General features: G+C 44.8%; 1 protein-coding gene across 7 annotated transcripts in view; it reads left to right on the forward strand.

The window, feature by feature from the left end:
• The window catches only part of LOC147026480 (piwi-like protein 2), a 241,084-nt gene that overhangs the window by 95,887 nt on the left and 117,886 nt on the right, over positions 1–27,311 (forward strand). For all 7 annotated transcript variants that reach the window (XR_015058368.1, XM_085881917.1, XM_085881921.1 and 4 more), the window contains exons 9-10: positions 2,961–3,081; positions 13,725–13,846. Coding sequence is in view for 6 of the 7 variants with exons in the window: in XM_085881917.1 (XP_085738043.1) it covers positions 2,961–3,081; positions 13,725–13,846 (243 nt within the window). In the remaining variant the exon portion in view is untranslated. The remainder of the gene's footprint in view (positions 1–2,960; positions 3,082–13,724; positions 13,847–27,311) is intronic.

The raw sequence follows: 27,311 nt of genomic DNA on the forward strand, positions 1-27,311 counted from the left end.
TCACCCTCCATCTCCCCTTTCTTTCACCCTCCATCTCCCCTTTCTTTCACCCTCCATCTCCCCTTTCTTTCACCCCTCCATCTCCCCTTTCTTTCACCCTCCATCTCCCCTTTCTTTCACCCTCCATCTCCCCTTTCTTTCACCCTCCATCTCCCCTTTCTTTCACCCTCCATCTCCCCTTTCTTTCACCCTCCATCTCCCCTTTCTTTCACCCTCCATCTCCCTTTCTTTCACCCTCCATCTCCCCTTTCTTTCACCCTCCATCTCCCCTTTCTTTCACCCTCCATCTCCCCTTTCTTTCACCCTCCATCTCCCCTTTCTTTCACCCTCCATCTCCCCTTTCTTTCACCCTCCATCTCCCCTTTCTTTCACCCTCCATCTCCCCTTTCTTTCACCCTCCATCTCCCCTCTCTTTCACCCTCCATCTCCCCTCTCCCCCCCCCCCCAGCTCAGTGTTCCCATCAGCGAAGCGACGGGTGGTATTTGCTCGTGGTTAATAAAATGCTGTACAAACTCTTAACCTGAACCGAGATTCTGTATTTTGGGAGTTTCACAAGGAGGGTGATACTGTTGGAGCACGTGCCTCCTGTGGATACCTGGAAGAGACAAAGCACGGAGAGGGCAGAGGGTACAAGACCAGAAAGGAGGCAGAAGACAGAGACCACTGGCCCGTCGGTGATGGCAAACTGATAAACCCATGGACTTGGCTTCATTACAGGACATTCCAATGATCTTGAAGGCTTTGGTTTCCATGGCATCAAGCTGAGGAATACCTTGTAACACACGTGCACGTATACGCATTTGCAGACATTTATTATCGTGGAAGAGCTAGAACACAGAACTAATTAGTATTATATTTGACTGTGAGTGTGTTTGCATTGATAATCGTGAATCGCTTCTTGCATATCGCACTTATAATAAAAATATTTGTTCTTGTCATGTTTTAATGCAATCAATCTTGTACAGAAGTATCAACCATTTCACAAAATGATAAATAATTCCAAACAAGTAACCCACTTGGGTTAAGCAAGATTGAATTTATCTGATTAGCCATCACAAGTTCAGTATGTAGTTGGAAGAAATCACTTGCAAAAGTAATTTCCACCATGTGGTTCTTGTGTCCTGCAAATTTGTTTTGGTGTGGTGGAACTTTTTATTTTTTGAGTTCTGAAACAAGCTTTGGGTAACTTTAACTTGTTACCTCTGCCACCGAAGGTGAAGGGGGCTATGTTTTCACCCCTTTCTGTCTGTTTGTTTGTGTGCAGGATATCTAAAAAAGTTGTGGATGGATCCGAATGGAATTTTGTTGACAGGTTCGGTGTGTGACAAGGACAAACTGAGTAGATTTTGGTGAAGATCCAAGAATTATTTAACTTTAACAGTGATTCTTCACCATTAAGAGATGGGGCCAAAAACGATATAGTACTGTATAGCATGATATTTCAAAAATGTATTGGGCCCGATATGTTCTCGTGGATCAGGCATTACGTGGCAGAGGTATGCGCTCTACCGAGTGCCCATCTGGTTTAACATGTAGTAGTAGTAGTAGAGGGTTCATAGAACATGATACGCTGCACAGTGCTTGAGTATATACTGTACTTCAAGTTTCATTAAATAATTTTAAAGATCGTTTTTCAAAATCTGGAAGTTTAGCACAACTGAAGCAATCTTATACACCACCGTTATACACCGTCTTCTTCTTGCGTATGGCAGCTTGGCTGCCAGGTAGCTATCATTTTTTTGGGGCGTGACTATGCTGCTGATGCAGTGCCCCTATACCAGTAGATTGGTACTCATTTCGCCGACCTTGGAAGGATTACAGGCTGTCAACCCCACCTGGTGTTAATTCTGTGGCCAACAGGACTCAAACTCAGGATCCTAAGATCTTAAGCGAGCCACATTAACCGTTTAGCCAACCCCAGGCTTGTGTTATACAGTGTAATAAGATTACTTTGACTCACAGTTTAGGATATGGGGCCTTTATTGACATCGCACATGGCCATATCGGCGGCCTCTTATGTGCCCCGATACTGCACCCTCTCACGTGCCATGCCCACTTCCCAGACGCTACACGTCACAGCTCCTATTAGATACACTGTCCCATAGAACTTATCTAAGTACTGCAAAACTGGATGTTCTTGGAAGTATTAAAAAGGGAGATTTCTGTTCTGCATTGTTCAATCATATAATTAAATTTAGATACAGGTTTGTATAGGTTTGAAGGCAAAAAAATTTATGTTTTTACCACCGTTTTACCCAGTGTCTATGACATCACCCTATCCAACAGGCTGCATTCATTAATTATTCATACCTGTTGTTTGTCCTTTATATCATCCTTGAAATCAGTGTTTCCTGTTTGGAATCATTCTCAATTTTGCTTTACTGCTAAGCAGGCACACGGAGTGAAAATATTATCTCATTCCTGTCTGCCTGTGTAATTGGGACAAATTCAAAGCAAAATTACGGTAAAACGGCAAACGCCTTCCTATTCATGTTCAGAATATAACATTCAATTGATGCAATTTGTTTCTCAATCATAAACTGATAAGACTGATGGACATGAACTAATTGGTTAATCCCGCTTTTCGCTTTGCGTGCTTGGGTTAAAAATGCACAATGCGGCCGCATTTTCATGAAACCAAATGTGATCATACGAATGCACATATGTATAAGGTAGACTTTTTCTTTTCTGATGATGATGTTCTTTTTTTTCCATCTTCCACACCTGGAAGTGTGGAAGTGTCTCCACACCTGCATATAATAAATTTATTGGCCACAGGGAATGTGGTGCATTCATGTGGACCTCAAGCAAACCTTCCAGGGAAGAAAATTGCCCTTGTGTCATGCCAACCCAATGGCTTTTTATCAACCAATAGAGCTGTGTCCCCCCCCCCCCCACCAAGTTGATGAATAAGTGAATATATTTATTTATTTATTTTGTTTTGATTTTTTTTTTACAGCCCAGAAATTGACAGCAAGAATATGCGCTTTGCATTGATCAGCGAACATAAATCGGTGATTGGAGAGGCAAAAGCTTTTGATGGGTCCATTCTCTATCTACCATGGAAGATTGACAATAAGGTAAGGCAATTTGGCTTTTATTTGTTATTTTTGTCCATCGATGTGGGAAGTGAGTTGGGGAAAGTTTGTGGTATATCTTTTTTATATTTTTTCCCCCTCCCCTCCCTTCCCTCCCTCCCCTTCCCTGGAATGTACAGTGAGTGCTCTCCTGTTAAGCTGAACAGATAACTTTGTTTGCAGAATTTGTCTTTCATGTTTATTTTGATCCAACTCTACTAATGCATTGTAAACATTTGGGGTTGAATGGAAAAAATAAATTCATTCTATTTTTGATGTTTCCTGCATTTTATTGATTAGAAACCTCTGCTCCCTCTTGGAGCAGCCAAAAGGGGTGTGGGGTGAGGTGGGATAGTGGTGCAGGTGTGGCAAATATATTGTTGTGGTTGAGGAAATTCGCAAACCACCATTCAGGTCCCATAGGTGAGATATCTCTGTAAGTACATGTGTAGTTAGCCCCAAACCCGTTGTTTAGAGGGAATAAATGTGATTCATTCGGGCTGCGACCCTTTAAGATAGCCGTTTTTTCTGTTCTATCTTTATTTTGAGCCAACCACGTCTCAACCGCCATCACACAACAACCACCAACCGCAACGCCGCTTCACAACAACAACAATGCCAACAGCCACGACCTTTACCTTCACAGCACACCATCCCGCAACCATCGCATCACCGCCATTCCAAGCGTCACCGTGGCCAGGGACCGCCACTTTAGACCCTCCACCACCTTCGCCTCTCCTTCTGCGGCCATTCCCGCACCACTTGTGAACGCCGAGCGTCAGGCTGTCCTGGCCTCGTGCGGGACGCGCGCCGAGCCGCGGGTGCAAAAAGCGGCCTTTCCGAGGAGAGGTTGGATCAGGAATGATACACGCCCACTTCTGATCCGTCCTATCAGCAAGCGCGGGGCGATTTGGCCCCGCCTCCAGGCGCGTCGGAGTAGAATCGATATATGCAAATTTGAGGATCAGGGGAGGTTCACGTCCACTTTTCCTCCGTCCAATGGGCGAGCGTGGCTCCGCCCCGAGCTCATCCTGATCCGGAAATTTGCATATGGGTTCTCCTGCCGTACTATAAAGCGCCGAGCGCGGGGCGAATTTAGTCAGTTTTTGGGCTCTGGCGAGTTGGAGAAGTGTGGCAGCGGCAGAGTTTTGTGGGCTCGGGCGAGTTGGAGAGGTGTGGCGGCGGCGGAGTGTGGCAGCAGCAGTCAAGACGGGTCTGGAGGAGAGTCAGTCTGTCGGGGTTCAGAGTCTGTCGGGGAGCTGCAGAGAGAGGAAGCCAGGAGCGCGGTCGAGGTCGCAGTGGAGTCGCTCGTCGCTGGATCCAAGCAAGCCAGCTATCCTCTTTCCCCAGAGCATCAACAATTCCCCTCTTCCCCCCCCCCGCGCTGAGATAGTGCGGAAAGGGGGCCCCGTTCCCACCCCATTCCAAGCAGTGCAAACGAAACCCGCGGAGGAGCGCAGTCGGGGCACCGCCGCGACATTTGCGGCTCATCACAAGACGGGTAGGCTCCACCCGGTCTCGCGCCCACAGGCCCGTCTGTCCCCTTGTCGTTGAGGGTGGCCCTTTTCTTTTGCTTTTGAGTATATGTGTTGTCGGCGCCGTCTGTAAAGTAAAACTGTAAGTGTTGCCGTGTGCTCGCGTAGTCGGTCGTAGATCAGCATTGTTGTGTTTCTTTTGTTGCAATTGCTTTTGGTGCATAATTGTTGTAATTGTATATGTGTGCTTTCCGTGTGCCGCGGAATAATTGTGCCTTATGTTGAACTGTTTTTCCCGTTTCGCTTCGTCTTTTCTTTAATTGAATCTCCATCTTACTTCACGTAAAGGGTTGGTAGTGGGCTTCATACGCCCGATAATTAATCGGAACCGTCGAGGTCGACGATATAACACCGCTCGGTTATCCCGATAGTACGGAACGGGTCGCTTCAGTGGCATGTGTCCGGAGTCGACCTGCGGCGAGGTGCGATCGCCCGGTCTACCCTCCGTGTGGGTACTTAGGTAGGTCGAATTTGGTGAACAACCCTATCCCACGCGGGGGGCTGATTGGCACGATCGTGGTGAGGCCGAAAGGCCCACCCGTGACTTGTTTCTGGCGTTAGTCCGAGAGGGTCACGACAGAATTGTCCGTCCGGTGGGCGACGTGCCGCGATTCGAGTTACGTGGCCGCTCGCACGCCGGCGGGCGCGAATTCGCAACACTGGTGTCAGGAGTGGGATACAAACTCATCCCTCTCCTCGCGACACTGGTGTCGGAGAGCGGGAAAACGGGCTCTCCTGTCTCCAGCTAAATTCACGGGAATCGGTCCAGGGGTGAGAGGAGCGACCCCCGATTCCCTCCAAATTACGAGCGATTCAAATTAACCCTTTACGAGAAATAAGATGGCGTCTCAAGGCGAGCGGGAGCCGGGGTATTAGAAATGGATTTAAAATGTGTAGAATCCACGGTCCAGGATGAAAACCCCGAGCAGGAAATGTTGGTTGTACAGCACGAACTCCCCCAACTGAACCCAGAGTTCGAAATGGGCGCAGTGGCTGGGGTGGCGGACGAACGGCCCCCACGTGCGAATTCGCCCACGGATCGGACGATGGAAATGTTTGAGGCATTGATGAGGAAAATGGATACAAACACAAACGAAATAAAAGGCATGAACAAGCAAATGAACGAAGTGAAAACGAAAATGGATACAAACACAAACGAAATAAAAGGCATGAACGAAAAGATGGAAACAAACACAAACAAAATAAAAACTAATATGGAAACAAACACACTCAAAATGAAGGAAGAAATGAGAGAAATGCGGGGTGAGACGCAGAACATGGGCCGAAGCCTGCAGGCGGGCATGAAGGCAGTAACGGCGGAGCTCAAAGTGGCGACTCCACGTGTGGGAGCGAACGAGCTGGGAGGGAGTGCAACGGCTGTCGGGCCCGCGGTGGAGGCGGGTAAGGAAAAAATAATTCGGGGGACGTGTTGGGCGAGAAGTGTGAAGGTGACGGAGAAAGCAACAGTGACGATGACCGAGAGGGAAAAAATAATTGGGGTGACGGAGACGTGCACATGGGAGATAACAAGGGAAGAGATGGAAATAATAGTTGAGATAAGGGAGGTAAAGGGTGAAGAGATGACAGAGTTGGCAGAGACACGGGAGATGGGAACGATAGAGGGAAGACTACACGATGAAGCCGGGGTTAGAGACGCGCACACACACATACACACACACACACACACACACACACACACACACACACACACACACACACACACACACACACACACACACACACACACACACACACACACACACACACACACACACACACACACGTAGTGGAGGACCATGAGGGGGAGCTGGCGGACTGGGTGGAGACTCAGTGCGAGCAGCTGGATGGCCTCCTCCAGGAACAAGGGGAGGGAGTATGCCCCCTTGAGGCGAATCACGACCAGGTGGGTTCGGTCGTGCTTTGCGAGTTCGAGGGGAGGAGTGCTGTGGATAGGTGCACGGAGAGCTTGGGGGTATAGAGGCCCCGGAGACCCTTGTGGGGACACGAGTCCCCAGTGTGGTTGTCCCGGTGTGTGTGGTGCAAGGTGTGAGTGCGTCCCCTTGTGTGGAAGCGACCCCATGTGTGAGTGGTGTGGTGGTAAGTGTGCAGAAGGGCGTGCTCCCCAGCACGCCGTGTGTGGATGAGACACCGCGGGCGAGTGCCCCCGCGTGTGTGAGTGGAAGGCCGCGAGTGAGTGGAGCCACGTGTGCGAGGGAGGTGGCATGCGTGAGTGAACGGCCGAGTGCAAGGGAGACCGTGTGTGTGAGAGAGCGGTATGTGAGGGAGATGTCGGTGGGCATGCGTGAGCATGCAGCCGCGTCTCCCGGTGTGAATGTGATGGAGTGGAGAGTGAGTGTCGTGACACGCAGGTGTGCGTGTGTTGAATGGAGACGACGACGGCGACAGAGGGACAAAAGCCGGGTAGCGGCTGTAGATGTTTTGCGCACCGCGCCGGGTTCACCCAGCAGTGAGCGCGAGGTCCGTGCTGTGCAACGCACGAGGCCCCCACGTGCTCGCTTGCGGGAGTGAAGTCCCAGTCCGGAAACGCACGCGGTGGATTTGCCGATCCCGCGACGGACAAAGTTTAGGCAGGATTTCGGATTTGGACCGGACGGGTTCTCCACGCGAGTGGGTGTGTTAAGCTCCAACGGGCAAAGCACATGTGTTCGCGTGGGGAACCCCTCGAGACGTGGGGCTTGTGTTTTTTTTTTTGCGCACGGTGACGTCATGGCTGCACGTGGGGTTGGAATCCGGCAGGAGGGGTATCCCTGCCGGATGGTACCGTCCAAGGAGGGACGAGGTACACGTGCAGCTGCATGACGTCACGGGCAGGTGCAAAGTGCGCGAGCTGTGAGTTGCCGCGCTGGTGCTGCGCATGTGGAAAAAAAAAAAAGCAAGCCTCGCTTTCGGGTGAACAGGATTCCTGGGCAAGGGGTGGATAATCCCCTTGCCTGGGCACAGGATGAAACTAGTTAGGGGGAAGGGTTAGCTTAGCGAGACCGGCTCCATGGGGCAGGGGTAAGTCCTCATGGGGCCCGTGGAATGGATTAGTTAGAGGGATTGTAGCCAGATTTAGGATGGGAAATGATTTTTTGTTTTGATTTTGAGGACATGGACAGACTTGTGAGTGTGTAGTGGGGACGTAGCTTAGCTAGGTAGTGTTAAAAGGAATGTGCTGTAGTTTAAGGGACGACGTGGGAGCACGAGTTAGTTAGGGGAGGTAGTTAGAAGGATGGCAGAGTTCAGCGGTGTGTGTGCTGAAGAGTGGTGAGGTGAGTTGAGTGGAAACATGTACTTGGTGAGTGAGGCCAGCAGGTCTGTGTGAATGGAGCGAATGGGGAATGCATGGTGCTATAAGTGATTCGGGGGAGGAGTGACTCCCGCCCAAGGGACTCCGGGGTCAGTGTAGACTGAGTTAGTGGGTTAGTTAAATTGACAAATGGAGGTTGTTTTGCTGTTGGTGGGAGTGTAGGCTTGAAACCCGTTTGGAGGGGTGCAGGAGCCCTGTTGACGGCATGGAGCGTGGCTGCGAAAGGTGAGTATCGCTGAGTGGGTACCCCGGGCACCAGGCTAGTCGGCCGTAGTAGGCCAAGGGCCATTGGGGGGCCGGGATAGCGTAGTGGGCACGGGTGCGCCTGCTTGGTGCGGGGGCCCGGGGCACCATTAGCCGCGTGGGCAGTGTTGTGGGCACGGGTGACCCTCGGAAAGGGGCCCGCGAAGCCAGCCTGCCACGTGTGCGTTTCAGGGGAGGTGCCATGGGGGGCACTCCCCGGTGTTTAGGGAGCTGGTAGGCTCAGAGGCAGTGTAGTGCCCGGGGGTGCCATAGCTGGAGATTCGGCAGAGGGTAGTGCCTGCCAAGAGGAGCCACGCGTCCCAGCCATGAGACCGTGTGAGGGCACGGAGAGAAAATTGGGGGGCGAGGCCCGAAATTTGAGAGGACACCAACACAGGCGACGGGAATCTGGGTTGTTAGAACCAATAGTTTAAGCGAAAGGCGCTTGTTGAAAGCCCCGGGGTAGTTTAACAGTTAAATGGATAGGGTAGATTAGGAAGTGTACCCCTCCGCACCATCCATCCCCTCGCTCTCGTTGTGGGCCGCTGCACCCACTTGGTGTTATAGATCGCTGAAGTCTGGGGAGGCCATCTTGAGGCTTGAATTGGGCCTCGGCACAAGACGCTAGCCCTCGCTCATTCGCCTCCGGGAAGGGAACGCAGGGGTTGGGAGTAGGCTAGGAGGATAGGTTAGCCGAACAAGGACAGTAAAGGGGGTTAAGGGACGATTTATAGTGGGGAAGTAAAAATAAATCAAACAACAAAAAAAAAATTGTTGGGGCTAAATTGGGTTTGACAAATTAAGGGGGTGGGTATAGACAATGACAGGCAAAGGCGATAGGTTGGGAGGGAGACCGTAGGGTATGTCCGAGCCCGCCTTCTGAGTGGCCAGCACCACCGCACTCCCTCCACCAACCTCCACTGCAAGGCAAAGGCCGGCCCACTTCATCGGCAGCTGTTGTTTTGCTGCAAGGCCTGTGCCGGCTGGATCGTCTGCAGCTGCTGTGCTTCAAGGCCTGTGCCGGCCACTTCATCTGCTGGCTGTGTTACTTCAAGGCCTGTGCCGGCCAGATCGTCTGCCGGCTGCGTTTGCCTGCAGCGGCCCAGTTCTGCCGGCTTTGTTTACCTGCTGCCTTTGCCATGCCATGCCCACTGCCCCTGTTCACCAGGCCCGTTCAATTTTGCTTTGCCCCCCCCTGTTCATTTCCATTTGCGCCAGGATCCGCAAAGCAACAGTTTGCAAGCTGCAAGAACTGCCCTGTTGGCAGCTACAACACGGGCCTGCAGTGGCGACCCGTGCACCGTGTTTGCGTCCATCCATCCATCCATCCATTGTGCTCATTGCGTGTGCCACTTGAGCTGGCACGGAGACTGCGTTTGTGCAGCCCATGCACCGTTGTGGTTCACTGTGTCCAGTTCAAAAGGGGAGGCCGAGGACTGCATGTGAGCAGCCGGCCACGTTCCCCGTCACCTGCATTGTTTGAGCCAGAGACTGCATGCGAGCAGCCTGGCTCCCTGCGAACTGCTTTCTTTTTGCAGAGTCCATTGATCCTGGGCCATGGTTTAGTGTAAAATTTGTAAGTTAAGGTTAAGATGTACTGTACATATGAGTGCGCCCCCGGCATGTCTGTCTTAGCGCCAGCAATTTTATTTAAGTCGTCCATGTGAGTGGGTTTGTTTAGTTAGTTACTCAGCCCTCAGGTTATTTATTTTGGGGACACGAATACCATGAATGTCGCACTCGGGGATCCGTAGGTAAAACGTCCTCGGGGAGAACGACACATGATGGCACACGAAAATTTGACGACTCGGGACGAGTCTGTAAAAAGGGGAGAGGATAGTGTTGTGGTTGAGGAAATTCGCAAACCACCATTCAGGTCCCATAGGTGAGATATCTCTGTAAGTACATGTGTAGTTAGCCCCAAACCCGTTGTTTAGAGGGAATAAATGTGATTCATTCGGGCTGCGACCCTTTAAGATAGCCGTTTTTCTGTTCTATCTTTATTTTGAGCCAACCACGTCTCAACCGCCATCACACAACAACCACCAACCGCAACGCCGCTTCACAACAACAACGCCAACAGCCACGACCTTTACCTTCACAGCACACCATCCCGCAATCATCGCATCACCGCCATTCCAAGCGTCACCGTGGCCAGGGACCGCTACTTTAGACCCTCCACCACCTTCGCCTCTCCTTCTGCGCCATTCCCGCACCACTTGTGAACGCCGAGCGTCAGGCTGTCCTGGCCTCGTGTGGGACGCGCGCCGATCCGCGGGTGCAAAAAGCGGCCTTTCCGAGGAGAGGTCAGATCAGGAATGATACACGCCCACTTCTGATCCGTCCTATCAGCAAGCGTGGGGCGATTTGGCCCCGCCACCAGGCGCGTCGGAGTAGAATCGATATATGCAAATTCGAGGATCAGGGGAGGTTCACGCCCACTTTTCCTCCGTCCAATGGGCGAGCGCGGCTCCGCCCCCGAGCTCATCCTGATCCGGAAATTTGCATATGGGTTCTCCTGCCGTACTATAAAGCGCCGAGCGCGGGGCAAATTTAGTCAGTTTTTGGGCTCGGGCGAGTTGGAGAAGTGTGGCAGCGGCAGAGTTTTTTTGGGCTCGGGCGAGTTGGAGAGGTGTGGCGGCGGCGGAGTGTGGCAGCAGCAGTCAAGACGGGTCTGGAGGAGAGTCAGTCTGTCGGGGTTCAGAGTCTGTCGGGGAGCTGCAGAGAGGGGAAGCCGGGAGCGCGGTCGAGGTCGCAGTGGAGTCGCTCGTCGCGGGACCCAAGCAAGCCAGCTATCCTCTTTCCCCAGAGCATCAACAATTCCCCCCTTTTCCCCCCGCACTGAGATAGTGCGGAAAGGGGGCCCCGTTCCCACCCCATTCCAAGCAGTGCCAACGAAACCCGCGGAGGAGCGCGGAGTCGGGGCACCGCCGCGACATTTGCGGCTCATCACAAGACGGGTAGGCTCCACCCGGTCTCGCGCCCACAGGCCCGTCTGTCCCCTTGTCTTTGAGGTGGCCCTTTTCTTTTGATTTTGAGTATATGTGTTGTCGGCGCCGTGTGTAAAGTAAAACTGTGCAAGTGTTGCCGTGTGCTCGCGTAGTTGGTAGTAGATCTGCATTGTTGTGTTTCTTTTGTTGCAATTGCTTTTGATGCATAATTGTTGTAATTGTATATGTGTGCTTTCCGTGTGCCGCGGAATAAATGTGCCTTATGTTGAACAGTTTTTCCCGTTTCGCTATGTCTTTTCTTTAATTGAATCTCCATCTTACTTCACGTAAAGGGTTGGTAGAGGGCTTCATACGCCCGATAATTAATCGGAACCGTCGAGGTCGACGATATAACACCGCTCGGTTATCCCGATAGTACGGAACGGGTCGCTTCAATGGCCCGTGTCCGGAGTCGACCTGCGGCGAGGTGCGATCGCCCGGTCTACCCTCCGTGTGGGTACTTAGGTAGGTCGAATTTGGTGAACAACCCTATCCCACGCGGGGGGCCGATTGGCACGATCGTGGTGAGGCCGAAAGGCCCACCCGTGACTTGTTCCCGGCGTTAGTCCGAGAGGGTCACGACAGAATTCTCCGTCCGGTGGGCGACGTGCCGAGATTCGAGTTACGTGGCCGCTCGCTCGCCGGCGGGCGCGAATTTGCAACAATATTTTGTGGCATGGCCAATAATCACCAGTCTGCAGCAGGGGTTACGAAACCACTTGCACTGTTGCAGACGCGGGATTATGTACAACGGTACAAAATATATTTGCCCCACTTCCTCCACTGTCCCCTCCACCCCCTCAACTGCTCCCTAATGGAGCGGGGGTTTCTAGTACTGTCGGACCCCGTTATTCATGGATTCCATGTATTCGCGGGTCATCAATTGTGACCTGCTTCGATGTTCCCACTTCACGTATTTGCGGTTTTTTATTATTAGTTTTTCTCATTTTTTTTCTTTTTTCAAATAATTCAGTGCTGGTCTCCGATATCCACTTTGGGAATTGGAAATCAGCCAAAAACACAGCATTACATCAAAAAGGTGCAAAAACTGATCCCCTTAACTATAGCCCAATTTGCTTACTCTACTTCCAATCATCAGCAAGGTCATGGAATCCATCATTGCGGTTGACATAAAATCATGCCTTTTCTCCAACAGCCTCATCTCTGATTACCAATTCGGATTCAGACCTGGTCACTCGACCTTGGACATGCTGCTTCTACTCCCAACAATGGTGGCAGCCCTCAATATCAGACATGAGATCACAGCCATCTCTCTGGACGTATTTCGAGCTTTTGATGCAGTCTGGCATCCTGTCTTGCTTTCCAAACTGTCTGCCTTTGGAATCCAAGGCCAACTCCACTCTTGAATTACTGACTTCCTCCACTCTCGTAGACAACGTGTGGCTCTCAACATAACCCTTTTATCTCCTCCACTGTCAAGGCTGGAATATCTCAAGGCAGTCTTCTAGTCCCTATATTATTCCTCATCTTCATCAATGATCTCACTGACTCTCTGGAAAATCCTCTCCATCTCTTTGCTGACGACTCCACACACTGCTGTGACAGCTCTCATCCTTCTGACAGACAGGCAGCAGCCTCTCCCCTCTTCTCAGACCTTGACAAAACCACAAACTGGTCAAACACACAAAAAATGCTTATTTATCCACATTGTCCACCCTTTGCATTCTCCCTTTACCCCTTACCGTTACCTACATCCCTTGTTTGTCCATCTCTGTCTATTTTCTCCCTCTCCCCTGCTGTTGGTGTTTCCCTTTCTCCTGCTGCTCCCTTTGTTATGTTTTGACCTGATTTGTTCTGTGTAATCACTCTTCCATGAGCCTTTACCATGTTACAAAAAAAACAATGCCCCAGATCCTGACATGGCATTTTCAGGAATGTCTCCCACACGAATAGCGGGGTCCGACTGTAAAGCAAAAGCATGAAAGTTCTTGAAATTAACTTCCGAGCTTTCACCAGTTTGGTCAGATGGCAGTAAGAAGAAATAAATGAGTGTCAGGATTGGTCTGGGCTTTACTGGTTTTTGCTAAGTTTTCAGATAACCCCTTTCCCCTATGCCCACCCCCCCTCCTAAAACTAATTGGGGACTTGTTTAAATGAGGCTGTCCTATTTTCTGAAATATCCTGGGTTTCATGTCCATTGATTTTCCCCATTGAAAACAACGTTTTTTCATTCAGCACATTGTCTGTTGGGGTTTTTAGCTCGCCTGTTCGAAGAACAGAGAGCTTATAGCGATACCCCTGGCGTGAGCGTCAGCGTGAGCGTGAAAATGTTAGTTTTTGGTGCAAGTTATTTCCTTTCTAATGTTTTTATCTACCACACTATTTTTTACTGATTACAATATACAAATACATATATTGCTTTAAAATTATTTGGATCAGACTTCACTGCAATGCTTTATAAAAAATATTATTAGACTCGTCTTTTAAAAACGAAAAATGTATAAACAGGCGAGCATTGGGTGGCTTTGACACCAACTCTTTGGTTATTTGTGTAATGACTTCATATGGTTATCTTCTTTTCCACTAATGAGGTTATCTTTTCCAAAGGTGAAGCTGACATCACATCGTGCTACCGATGGAGCTGAGATTATTATTATGGTCCAACTGGTGAAACAGATATCTCCAGATTCACATTACTGCATCCCATTCTACAACATAGTATTCCGAAGGTTGGTTGGTTATATATATATATTGTTACGGATTCGCACCCGCCGGCGTGCTGACGGCCACGTAACTCGAATCGCGGCACGTCGCCCACCGGACGGACAATCCAGTCGTGACCCTCTCGGACTAACGCCGGGAACCAGTCACGGGTGGACCTTTCGGTCTCACCGCGATCGAGCCAATCAGCCCCCGCGTGGGATAGGGTTGCTCGCCAAATTCGACCTACCTAAGTACCCACACGGAGGGTAGACCGGGCGATCGCACCTCGCCGCAGGTCGACTTCGGACACGGGCCACTTAAGCGACCCGTTCCGTACTATCGGGATAACCGAGCGGTGTTATTCGTCGACCTCGACGGTTCGATTAATTATCAGGCGTATTCAGCCCACTACCAACCCTTTACGTGAAGCAAGATGAGGATTCAATGAAAGAAACGACGAAGCGAAGCGGGAAACAGTTCAACACAAAGCACATTTATTCGCGATGAACGGAAAGCACACATATTCAATTCCCCCAAAAGCACATAGAAAAGAAAAACACAATGCAATTTACACAAAAAGCAAATGCGACAATGCAGATCTAATACCGATTACGCGAGCACACGGCAACACTTATACAATTTTACTTCACAGACGGCGCCGACAACACATATCCAAAACCAAGAAAAAGAACAGAGAACCCTCAAGGATGAGGCGGGCCTGAGGCCGAGACCGGGTCGGGCCTACCCGTCTGGTGATGAGACGCGGAGCGGCGATGGTGCCTCAACTCCGCGGGCCTCGCGGGCAGTGGCGGGTAGGGGGGGGGAAGGGGCCCCCTTGGTCGCACTATCTCAGCGCGGGGGGAAACAGGAGGGGGTTGCTGATGCTCGGGGTATAGAGGATTTCTACTCTGCCTCGAGTCCCGCGACGAGCGTCTCCACCTCGGCCAGGTCGCGCCGTCGGCCTCCCTGGTGTGCAGCTCCCTGCACGACGCGAGCACCCCCTCGTCTGCCCTCGCCGCCTGTCCACAGCTCCGTCCCCTCCGTTCCGACTCCAACGCACACGACGACGACCAACTCCTTCTTGCTTCTTCTTCCCAACTCCACCGCCCGCGAAGTCTTAACTCTTGTTCCCTTGACTGACGAACGCGGTCGCTTATATCAGCCCCGTGGCTTCGCTCTCTCATCTTTGACCCCCTCCCTTCGACCTTTCACCTCGCTCCCCATTGGCCCGAGAAAAAGTGGGCGTGAATGCTTTTTGATCCATAAATTTGCATATATCGATCGCCCTCCAACGCCCTGGGGGCGGGGCCAAATCGCCCCTCGCTCACCAATTGGACGGAACAAAAGTGGGCGTGTGTCGTTTTTGATCCGTTTTTGAAGTGGAAAATCCGTGGTTTTGTACACGCTGTTCGGCGCGCGCCCTGCACGAGTCCAACACCGGTACCCACAAGCGGCGCAAGAACGGTGGCGATGCGACGGTTGCGAGGTGTGACGTGAAGCGGCGCCGCGGTGGGTGGTTGATGTGGTGGTTGGTGGTGGTAACAATGGCGGTTGGTCCAAATTAAAGATAGTAAAAGAAAAACGGCTATCCTGAAGAGTCGCAGCACGCATAAATGACATGTATTCCCACTAGACAACGGGTTTGGGCCTAACTACACATGTACTTACCGAGATATCTCACCTAAGGGACCTGAATGGTGGTTTGCGAATTTGGTAACCACAACAATATATATATATATATATATATATATATATATATATATATATATATATATATATATATATATATATATATATATATATATATATATATATATATATATATGTATATATATATATATATGTATATATATATATATATATATATATATATATATATATATATATATATATATATATATATATACATATATATATATATATATATATATATGTATATATATATATATATATATATATATGTATATATATATATATATATATATATATATATATATATATATATATATGTATATATATATATATATGTATATATATATATATATGTATATATATATATATATATATATATATATATATATGTATATATATATATATATATATATATATGTATATATATATATATATGTATATATATATATATATGTATATATATATATATATATATATATATGTATATATATATATATATATATATATATATATATATATATATATATATATATATATATATATATATATATATATATCTCAGACGATTATGCTACAGATGCAGTTCATTTATTTTTTTATTTTGGTGTCCACTTATCGTAGTGACGTAATTTTTTTTTCCAGCAATTCTTGGCCATTGAGAGATGGGGATACGTTCTGAGAAATACGTCGTTAAGCGATGTCGTCATTGTGCGAACATCATAGATTGCACTTACACAATCCTGGATGGTATAGCCTACAACATACCTATTCTATATGGTATTGTTGTAGTGCCGGGGTTCGGGGGTGGAGAACGACCTCAAGATGGAGCAGTTGGGCAGTCTCCCCCCCCCCCAAACACCCGGAATGGAAGGTCTACACTCCGGATAACTCTGAAGTCGACGGGTCGCGCCTTAATGAACCGTGGACGCCAATATTTTGACCGCGCGGTTAGGGTCTTTTTGTCTGATTCCAATTTACCTAATCAGCCACGTGGTCTAGCTCCTGGGGAAGCCACACCCTCGGCCGGCTTTGTCCGAACTGAGTTGCTGTTACCGACTCTGATCCGAGTGCGAATTACCAAAGCCGCGCCGGCCCAAATAACAATTTACGGCACAATCGGCGTCCCTAATTCTCAAGCCTGAACCATACTGGGTCAATGAAAGAAAACACAGACAACGAACTGGAACATTTAACAGTTATTTATTTACATTAGGCAATATGGAGGGAAACACAGAGCAGACTTAATCACAAATATGAATGCAGGCAAATGTACAATGGCAATCACTTAACAGTTTTACTTACAGACTGGCACCACACACAGACACACACCCAAAAATAAATGGAGCTGGCTGGCCTTTATTGGACCCTCCAGCTGCGGAGGATAGGCAAGCTGGGGGTCACAGTCTGGTCGGGTACCTGGCCGCCTCATGCGGTTTTACCGTCTTGCACTTGTGAAGCTCGGAGTCCGTGGACGGGAATGGGGATCCCCAGCTCGAGTGCTCCAACACAACCCACCACTGTGGGACTCGAACCCACGAACCAGAAAACAAACAAGCGCACCCAGGATCCTACGAATGACCGGCCAGCCACGAAGGATGACCGACGATCAGGAGAGCTCAGCAGACCAGAAGCAAGGAACGACCTCCAACAAACCAAGGAACAACACACATGGATACAGCTCGCGATCCTTCTTATGCCTCCCCCGTGCGGGGTGGAGGGTTCCGCTCTCGGGTAACTCGCCTCCGGATTGGATGGGGCGTTTTCGGGTGTCGTGGAGGCCAGCCACGATTGGAGGAGGGGGGGCATGTCATCGTCTCGGTGCTCCTCCCCCGAGAGAGGCCCTTTTGTTGTCCTCCCCAGTGTCGAGAGGAGAAACATTCTTCTATGATGGGGCAGAGTCAGAGCTGAGGTGATCTCACCCCTGATTTGGTTGGGAGGAACATTCCATCTTGCTGGGGTGGAGTTGGCTCTGAGGCGAGGGGGGGCTCTGCCCACGTCCGTAGTCAGAAACACGTGCGTTATGGTGCCTTAGTGTGAAGTGAAAGCTGTGTGGGTGAGGCGCTTGTTCGCCCGCAGATTGGGAGGAGGAATGAAGCGAGGGTTCCGCTGGCGTCAGTAGATTTAAAGATGCAAAAAACCCGACTATAAAAGAAACCCCAACGCACACATGAAATTAACCCATTAGACATAGGGGAGAGATTCCAACTATCCACATACAGTTAAGCCCAAAATTATTCATACCCTATAAAAAATCTGAGTTTTGCATTTATCGCATTCCTACAAGCTGGAGTGGTGGAACTTTCACTTCACCCAAGGACATTTAGTTGGCATGTACAAATCCACATATATTTTGGCTCAACATTATTAGCATAACAATAGAAATGTTAAGATTTCTGTTTTTATGCCTGTCCAAAATTATTCATACCCCATACCAAGTCTCAGAATTGAGGCCAATGTTTGTGATAATGCACATGATTTTGATATTCCTAAGATTCTTCATAATGTTATGCAATTATTCCAAGATGTGTGCATACATCTGAATGCATTACAAATGTGGTCTATTGAATATACAGTGAGGAATGTTATAGAACAACACTCTGCTTTTAGACTATAAATTAAGGGGAGCTGATGCAATCATTCTCAGGTCATTGTCAGCATGGCGAAGAAGAAACAAGTCAGTGAGAACCTTCGGTTGTGCATTGTGAATGCTCACAAGGAGGGGAAAGGCTATAAAGCTATTTCGAAGCAGTTCCGAGTGCCAGTTGCCACCATACAAAGCATAATTAGGAAGTAGAAGGAGTTCCACACTGTAAAAAACATTGAAGGAATTGATCGGAAGCCAAAGGTGTCGCCTCGTCTGGCAAGAATAGTATGGCGAGAGGCCAACAACAATCCACTGATCACTAGTAAGGCTCTCCTGAACAACCTTGGTGAGTCTGGGACCAAGATATCAAGGCAGACACTCCAGCGGACGTTACACAAGGGGGGTCTCCATGGATGCGGACCAAGAAAGACTCCACTCCTCCATCCCAGGCACAGAAAGGCTTGTCTCACCTTTGCAAAAGCTCACCTGGACAAAGATCCAAGCTTTTGGTCCTCAGTTCTGTGGTCGGATGAGACGAAAATGGAGCTTTTCATGCACAGAGATGTTGCTTTCGTTTGGCGAAAGAAATGTGAAACATGCAACCCTAAGAACACAGTCCTGACCGTCAAGTATGGAGGCGGGAGCATAATTCTTTCAGGATGTTTCTCAGCCAGTGGGCCCGGCAATCTCGTCAAAGTGGATGGCATCATGAAAAAGGAGCAGTACATCAAGATCCTTGAGGAAAACATCAAACAGTCCGCAGAGAAACTTCACCTCGGGGAGCATTGGACGTAACAGCAGGACAACGATCCAAAACACACCGCCAAGTCAGTCAATTAATGGTTCCGGGATAATGATGTAGACGTTCTCGAGTGGCCAAGCCAAAGTCCCGACCTCAACCCAATCGAGAATCTGTGGAGGGAGCTCAAGACTGGAGTGATGGCAAGGAAGCCTTCCAACCTCAAAGACCTGGAGACCTTCGCGAAGGAGGAGTGGGCCAAAATCACTGTGGAGACGTGTAAAAACCTTGTGAGCAAGTATAAAAACCGTTTGGAGGCTGTAATCACAAACAGAGGCTTTTCCGTTGATTACTGAATGTGACTTTGAACTGACCTAAAGGCCCGGTCACACCTTGATGTTTTAGCCAGCGATGGCAACGTATTAAAATGTATGTAAAACGCTGGCTTACGTTGAACTTTTGATGTTTTTTTTAAAGATTCGGACGTATTCATAGCGACTTGGTCTTATTTATAACGCATTGGTAACGGACACAGAACGTTTCGTTGTGTTATAGATAACTTATACCAACGAATGCTGAACCTGTTGTCGGCCTACACAACTGATGCCCAATGATAGTCTAACTTAGGCATAGCGCATTGCACGCATCGCCGACGATGTCGTGACGTAGCCTATTAAAAGGCTGACGCACAACGATTCGAATCATAACTGCCGTAGAAATAGAAGTGACAACATCGCGGTCACACCTTGGCGATCTTGCCAGCGTATGCCGACCTAAGAAAAATGTGTCTAAAACGTTGGAGCACGTCAAATACGGTATGAGTAAGTTTGGTATACGTGAGTGGAACGCTAAAGTACGCTATCATACGTCGTAGTAAGTAGAGTACGTCAAGAAATTTTAAACATGTTCAAAATTTTTGGACTTACTCGGCGTATGACACACGTTCCGCATGCGATGGGGATAAGTTTTACACACGATATGTGGACGCTTACACACGTCCACAAAGGCTACTTATAAGCTACTCATAAGTTGAAACACGTCGTGGTAATGTCTTTTTACGCGAAACTTATTTCTAACTTATGTTTGACGTGCTTTGAACCAATTCTTTACGTAGTCCCAACACACATCGACGTATGTAGACGTATTCCAATGACGTCTTCCGGTCGACGGAAAAAAATAAATGAACGTGTTTCTAGCTTACAACTGCCATATAAAAACGTGTTCCCAGCAGTTTTGGGAATTGGTATATAAAAATGCTGCTCATAAAAGGGGAACCCAACAGTGTTTTCGAGTCCTTTTTGAGTCGATGTCCATGTCAGCAGTATCAGTTACAGTATCAGCATCAGTATCAGTATTAGTATTAGTAGTAGTTTGTTCATATTGGCAGTAGTAGGTGAGTGTGAGGGGGAGGGTGTGGGTTATGATGGATCGTCCTTGCGTCCGCGTGTCCACGGGTAGGAGACATCTTTTCACCATTGTTCGAAGTTCTTCGCGGCTAATTTTTTATGGGGCTTTTTCAACAATGAGCTATAGCTTGTTTTTACGATTTAGGTCTATTCATAACGGGTTGGACAAATGCACAATTAATTAATAATGTGCATAGAGCGCTTTGATTACTTATAGATACGATATACCAACGAATAATTATCGTGAAGCCGGCGTTCACAAACTATGCCCAACGATAGCGTAACTTATCCATATCGTGCGGCAGTTTATCTTTGCCGGTGACATAGGGTTTGCTATTCATAGGCTGCCACTCAACGATTTAAATGGCTGCATCTCCACTATTGAAAGTAGACGCTTGCGCTCAACAATTGGATTTTTTTACACTCAACGACTTTTAAACAGTACCACTCAGCTATTTTCATTGTTTACAATGAACGATTTAAATTGCTGTCACTCGCCTTTGTTTTTTGACGCTGGCGCTCAGAAATTTTAATCGTTTCTATTGAACGTGCTAAATCGCTCAAACCCCACTATTGAAAGTAGACGCTTGTGCTCAACAATTCGATTTTTTTTACACTCAACGACTTTTAAACGGTACCACTCAGCTATTTTCATTGTTTACAATGAATGATTTAAATTGCTCTCACTCGCCTTTGTTTTTTGACGCTGGGGTTTTGAAATTTGAAGCGTTTCTTCTGAACGTGTTAAAACGCTCAAACTCGACTATTTTAAATAGACACTGCCGATGGACAATTGGAATCATAGCCAAGCTCGACATCGAAGTGTGAACATCCTCGTCATGCCGAAGAAAAGTTTGAAGAATGTTGCAAATAAGTGTCCTGGCCATGGCCGTGGACGCTGACGCAAGGACGATCCATTATACCGACGTCTTTCAGCCTATGAGTAACTTAAAAGTAACGTCTGTCGATGTGTGGCAACGATCGCGTAACGTGCCAACAACACGTTAATCATAGGTTAGAAATAAGTTTCGGGTACGCTAAACATTACCTCGGCGTGTCTCAACTTATGATTAACTTACAAGTAGCATGTGTTGACGTCTGTCAATGATCGCAGACCGTGCATACAACTTGTGGCCAGCGTAGCGGAACGTGCGAGTCATACGCCAGCATACGTCGTGAAATTTCAAGAATGAAAAAATTTGAGGACAACCAAAAAGTACAACGTTTAAAGCCAGCGTACAACGACGTATGGCAGTGTTTTTCAGCGTGCTCTCAATGTTATCAAAACTTACCCATAACGTATTCAACGTGTGCCAGCGTTTTAGAAAAAAAATTCAAAAATCGCCATACATTGGCTAAAACGTCAAGGTGTGACCGGGCCTTAAGCAAGGGTATGAATAATTCTGGACATGACATTTTTTTGTAAATCTATCAATAAAATTGTTGTAAATCGTTGTAATTAAGATTGCAACAGGAATGAGCTGGACCTCGATATTTACCAGTAAGATGGCAGTGATCCCTAACCTTGACCTCTCCCTCAATTTTCTCCTCACAAATATGACAGATACTGTTCTTTATAAATTCCTTTTTCTGTCCCTTTGTTAATGACATTGGTTTGTCGGTTTTAACCATTATTTCTCTTGGTCTTATACAGTCTTTTTCCAATCGTCTTACAAACTCCTCTGAGGCATCTTCTCCTCAATAAAGTTCTAACTTCTTGTATTTATCACCAACAAATGATTTGATATAATAACAGAAACCACAGGAGTATGTTTTTGATGTTTATTTGTGTTTGATTTATTTGGATTTGGAGAAACAGCATATATTTTCAAGGATACTTTCAAAATCAGCATATATCACAAACGGATGTTTTATAGATTTGTTAAAATCTTTGAATGATATGTTTGAAGCTGCTTTTGGTAAATTGATTACGGTTGATTTATGATTACAATATTTCGAATGTTGATTTAATCGTTCTTTTGTGTGAAAGGAGTTTAGACATCTCTTTCAAGGATACATTTTACATTTTCTCTTATATAGTTGTGATTTGGTTAATGTTGATAAATTTTTGATGAAAGCATAATGTGATTTTTCCTTTGAAGTAAAGTAGAGAAGGTCAATGTGTGTTTCATCATTTTTTTCGTTGTTTGAAATTTTTAATACCTGAACTTTGTTTGTATCCGTTAATCCATATACATTAACAGATAGATCATTTATTTTCTCAAATTTAGGAATATCTCTCAATGACATTGGAAACTTTAAATCTTAAACATATAATGTATTCTCGTATTTCTTATAATGTTCAACCCTTTCAGGATTCTATTGTGGAGGATGTATGTGAGCAAGAACAGACCATAGAAAACATGTATCGTCTTTGTTTTGAATATTAACAACCGCTTTCTTAAGTTTTATCTCTTTTGGTAAATCAATACAAGAAGAAGCTTGAAGAGTATCTGATTTTAAGATGTGTATATCTAAGAAGATTATTTTTGTAATCGCAAATCCACTACCTACTACAGTGTTATCAACATCTTGTTCTTGTCTCTGGAGTTCATCGTAAACATCACATCTTACAAAATCTTGAAATGATGAGATAAAGTGAGGGTTTGTCCTCATGTAGGGAGTCGTTTAATCACCTTCTCTTACCATATTAAATTTTACTCCCATATAAAACTTAAAAGTTTTCATTTCACTTAATGTGTTTTTAATTATCGTTTCAATACTTTGTTTAACCATATCAACAGCTTCAATGATTGAAGATGGTCCAGGGTCTTGGAAGTGAAGCAATCTTATTTTTATATGTCTTTTAAATGCCCCATCAGTGTTTTCAATGGAGAATTTATTGGCACCTTCCCTTTCTTCATTGTTCTTGTGTTTGCGTGATTGAAGGTGTTTGTTATAATTTTTTTAAAAGATATCATTACATCACTCACAATGCTTTGTTTCTTGGTCAAGTGGAGATACTTGTCTGAAAAGATTGAATATGTGTTTGTTGGTTTGAAGGTGTTTTTTATAACATTTATATTCATGATTACAAACATCTCAGTATGTTGTATTTACCATATTTATATAACAAAACTTTGCTTAAAATAAAATTTTCTTGATGAAAATTTTGTTTAATTTATAGGTGAATCTGTGCTTGAAACTATTTTATCCTCCAACTTTTTTCACTTAATAAATACAATGTATCAAGACACAAAAGACAAGTTTAAATCAATCTCTTCATTTGTAAAAGATACTGAGAAATATGTCAAGGATGTAAAATTGAACAAAGATAAATATAATATCTATTGGATAAAAACAATTATGGTAAATAATGAGTTCTTCAATTTCCTTTAGTGGAAGGGCTTTTAGTATATCTGGAAGAACATCAATTAAAGTGGCTCTAACAAAAGTTTCTCCTCTCCTTCTGGCAATATATTCAAAACTAGAAAAAGCAATGAAACAAGAAAAAGTATCAAAAAAGAAAAACCTAATGGATGGAGCTTTAGAAAGAAAAGATAAGACCATCTGTAATATGCAAGGAGACATTTGTATTTTTTTTCAACAACCCGAAAGATGTAAATCCTAATGAAATAGAGGATGCTAATATATCAGGTGAAATGACATTTTGTTCAATAGGCGTTAAGGAACATTTTAAAATTACCTTTAATATAAAAAATGTAGTAGTTGAATCTGTTAATGAAAAAAGTATATAGATATCGATGGTAATGTCTTTTTTTCTACTAATTAAATATGAGTCATTATTCAACTGAAGATTTTGAAGATTATGAGAGTGATGATAGTATCTCTGTTGGAACAGAAGACAGTTATGATACTGAGAGTTTGTGTTTTAACGATAGTTATGAAAGTAGTTTTGTAGATGATTGTGAAAGTACCGAAGATGATACCGAAGATGAATTTTATTTGAAGTAAAGTTTTACTATATAAATATGAATAGTATACTTGACCTTGAGTCCCTTGAATTCTTTGATTCTCCATATGACAAATTTGAGAATTGTCCTGCATGTGATTTTTTTTAGTTGGAGTGTTTTGTAAGAGTGGGATTGAACACAGAGTCAAAAGCCTATAAACAATGTCAATTCTGTGATTATCTTCTAATTAATGATAAAAAAATATAAAAAGGAATATAATTCTTTTAGATTTACACTAAAAATGAATTACTTTACAAGAATGGTTAGGGAAACTAGTACGTGCCCGTAAAAAAATAAAAATAATAATAATAATAAATAAACCACACAGGCCGTTTCTTCGCTCTCACGTGCCCGTACATGCGTGACCCGGAAGTTCGATATTATTCGCAGTTACGATTATTCGCAATGTATTTTTAATACCCAATTATTCAATTAGCGCCAACGTATTTTACCTTTTCGCAATGTCGTGGCAAGGAAAAACAAAAAGAGAAGAGAAGAGAGAAAAAATTTACTTCCTGGTTTGGAGCATACCAGCACTCTGATGTTCCTGAAATTTATACACCGTCTAATACGAAAACGATCATAACTTGGGCCATTCTGTTTATCTATAAATGCGCATAAGAAATCGAGAAATTATTCGAATACACGAAGTCATCACTCTCCGGAAGCCTGTACGTTGTAACCCGTAATGGGGAACGTGGCTGTGCTTCCCTTCCCCATCGGCCACGCCCACGCAACAACGTGTCTTCCCATTGGTTTGGTAAATAAATGGCCATAACTTGGGAAGCACTTGTCCGATTAATATCAAACCTTGAAAAGGCACATCCTCAGGTCCCCAGCAATATACCACGATATCTCTGGCTCATTTAAAAAAAAAACAGATGGTGATACTGCTACTGATAAGAATAATACATTGAGTGATAATGCAAAGGTGAAACAACTTCGCGTTTCTCGAGATGGAACATTTTATCCACGAGTTAGATTGGAGATTAATTGGGGAAAAAAATGATTATGCTGAAGCGTGCAAGTCTTACCAAAAGGTGTGTGAAAGCAATGGAAATAAAGAACCTATTTTGGATATGACAGCATTTAAAAGTCTGTATACAATCTCTGCGATTTACCTGAGTGCTCAAAAGGAAACTAGAAAGTCTAATCGAGTGGCTACTTCCCTATACGTTGAAAGAGGAGAGAGTGAAGAAGTTGATACATACTGTTTCCTTTTGGAAGAAACAGAATTACAGATAATGGTGTTTTTAGTCTCACATAATTTTTTTGATAAATCAATGAGTAATAAAGTGCCAACTTGTGTATATGTGAATCGAATCAATCTTCATAAACTATCATCTTGTATTCAAAATCAAAAGCCTTGTATGATTAACGTTTATACAATTCAGAGAAAAGGAGCAGTAAGAATTGATGTTTTGCTCACAAGACAACAGGTGAAAATATTGAACGATACTGGCTCACTTAAAATTAAAATGTCAAAACCAATGTTGAAAAAATATTCAACAAGAGAGACGAGTGGAGGATTTCTCCCATTTCTAATTCCTTTATTTGCTGGTTTAAGTGCGGTTGGAGCATTGACGGGTGGTATTTCAGCAGCGGTGAAAACTACCAACGAAAGGGAGGCTCAATTCAGGGCTCAAAAATAATTGGAAAGACATAACAAAGAGTTGGAGAAACAAATTAGTGGAAGTGGTGTAATTGTAGATTTTGCTGAAAAGCTTGAAAGTCTGCCTGATAAAGCGAGATTGTTCGTTGGAGATATGCTTTCTTCTATCGCACAAGCAGGTGTAAAATTAACTAAAAGCGTTAATGGATTATATTTTTCTTTTAAATAAATGAGCATTGATGAGTGGTTTAAAGAATTTGGAAAGAATACATCAAATTTAGAACTTATCAAATATTGTAAGAAATTATAAATTCATAATGTGGTTATTTGTATGAGAGATGAATTAACAAACGTGTTTAAACATACAAATAATATTTTTATGATCTTCGAAGAGAATAATGGGAATTGGTTTGTATTTTTAATGGTCAAGATATTATTTTGATAGTTTTGGTCTTCCATCACCTGTTGAAGTAATAAAATTCTTGCAGAATGGTGTTTATCAAACATTTCAAGTCCAATAATTAAATTCCAAGTTTTGTGGTCAATTATGTCTAAATGTGTTATTTCAACTCAAGAAAAAAATTTTTAATGACATTTTTTATCTAATGTAAATGACTTATGTTGGAAAAGATGGTTCTATCTTTGGTGTATCCCAAGAACTGGATATTGATTTATCAAATTATTACACAAAGGCACAGGCTGAACGACAAATGTAGTATAGCAAAAAATATTAATATGAAAAATGCTTATAAATTAATAAATAATTATCCAAGCCTGACTGATGCGAATGACTTGGTGAGAGTAAGTGGTTTATCACAATATATATCCTTCAATAAAACGCCTGTGTATTCCAAAGATACAGAAGTGTTGATTTTAACTCCAGGTCATACAGAATTCACAATTCCAATTAAAATAAAATTTTATAAATAAGGGCATATCGTTTGTGTGAGAATGGAACAATGGGGATATGATATGAATGATTTAGGGTATAATTGGTCATTTGAAATTAACCTTGAATACCTGGAACAATTAAATCAGTCTCGTAAGGAAGAATATTATCCACTTGGTGCCGAGAATGAGTTTTGTGGAAGCACGATTGGCAAACAACAAATAAAAGAATTTAATAAGGGTAAAATCAATAATGGTTTTGTAATAGTTTATATCATGAAAACACAAATAACAGGATTATATATAATAAGTAAGGAAATACAAAATGATTTAACTCTGGGAAGATGGGGAGGTATTTCCTGTCATTATATTAATCTGTCATATATTTCTTATACTTAAATGACAGCAAGAAGTCTTCAAGAAAATTATCATTTCTGTGTCCAAGCATACCTTCAAGAAAAGTGTATTCAGTATTTTAATAAATATGTTCCACAACATAAGAATGAAGTATTTTCAATAAAAGATTGGCTTTCTACTGATGTTGATAACCCAACAACTTTGGATTTAATTAAAATGTTAAATAATGAAAAAAATTTAACATTAAGAAAACGCAAGGCTCTTTTAGACATTCAGAAGAAATTTTATTGGTTTACTGT

This window comes from Eptatretus burgeri, chromosome 5 (assembly GCF_056783735.1).
Source record: "Eptatretus burgeri isolate ZD-2024b chromosome 5, Ebu_testis_v1, whole genome shotgun sequence".
Lineage (NCBI taxonomy): Eukaryota > Metazoa > Chordata > Myxini > Myxiniformes > Myxinidae > Eptatretus > Eptatretus burgeri.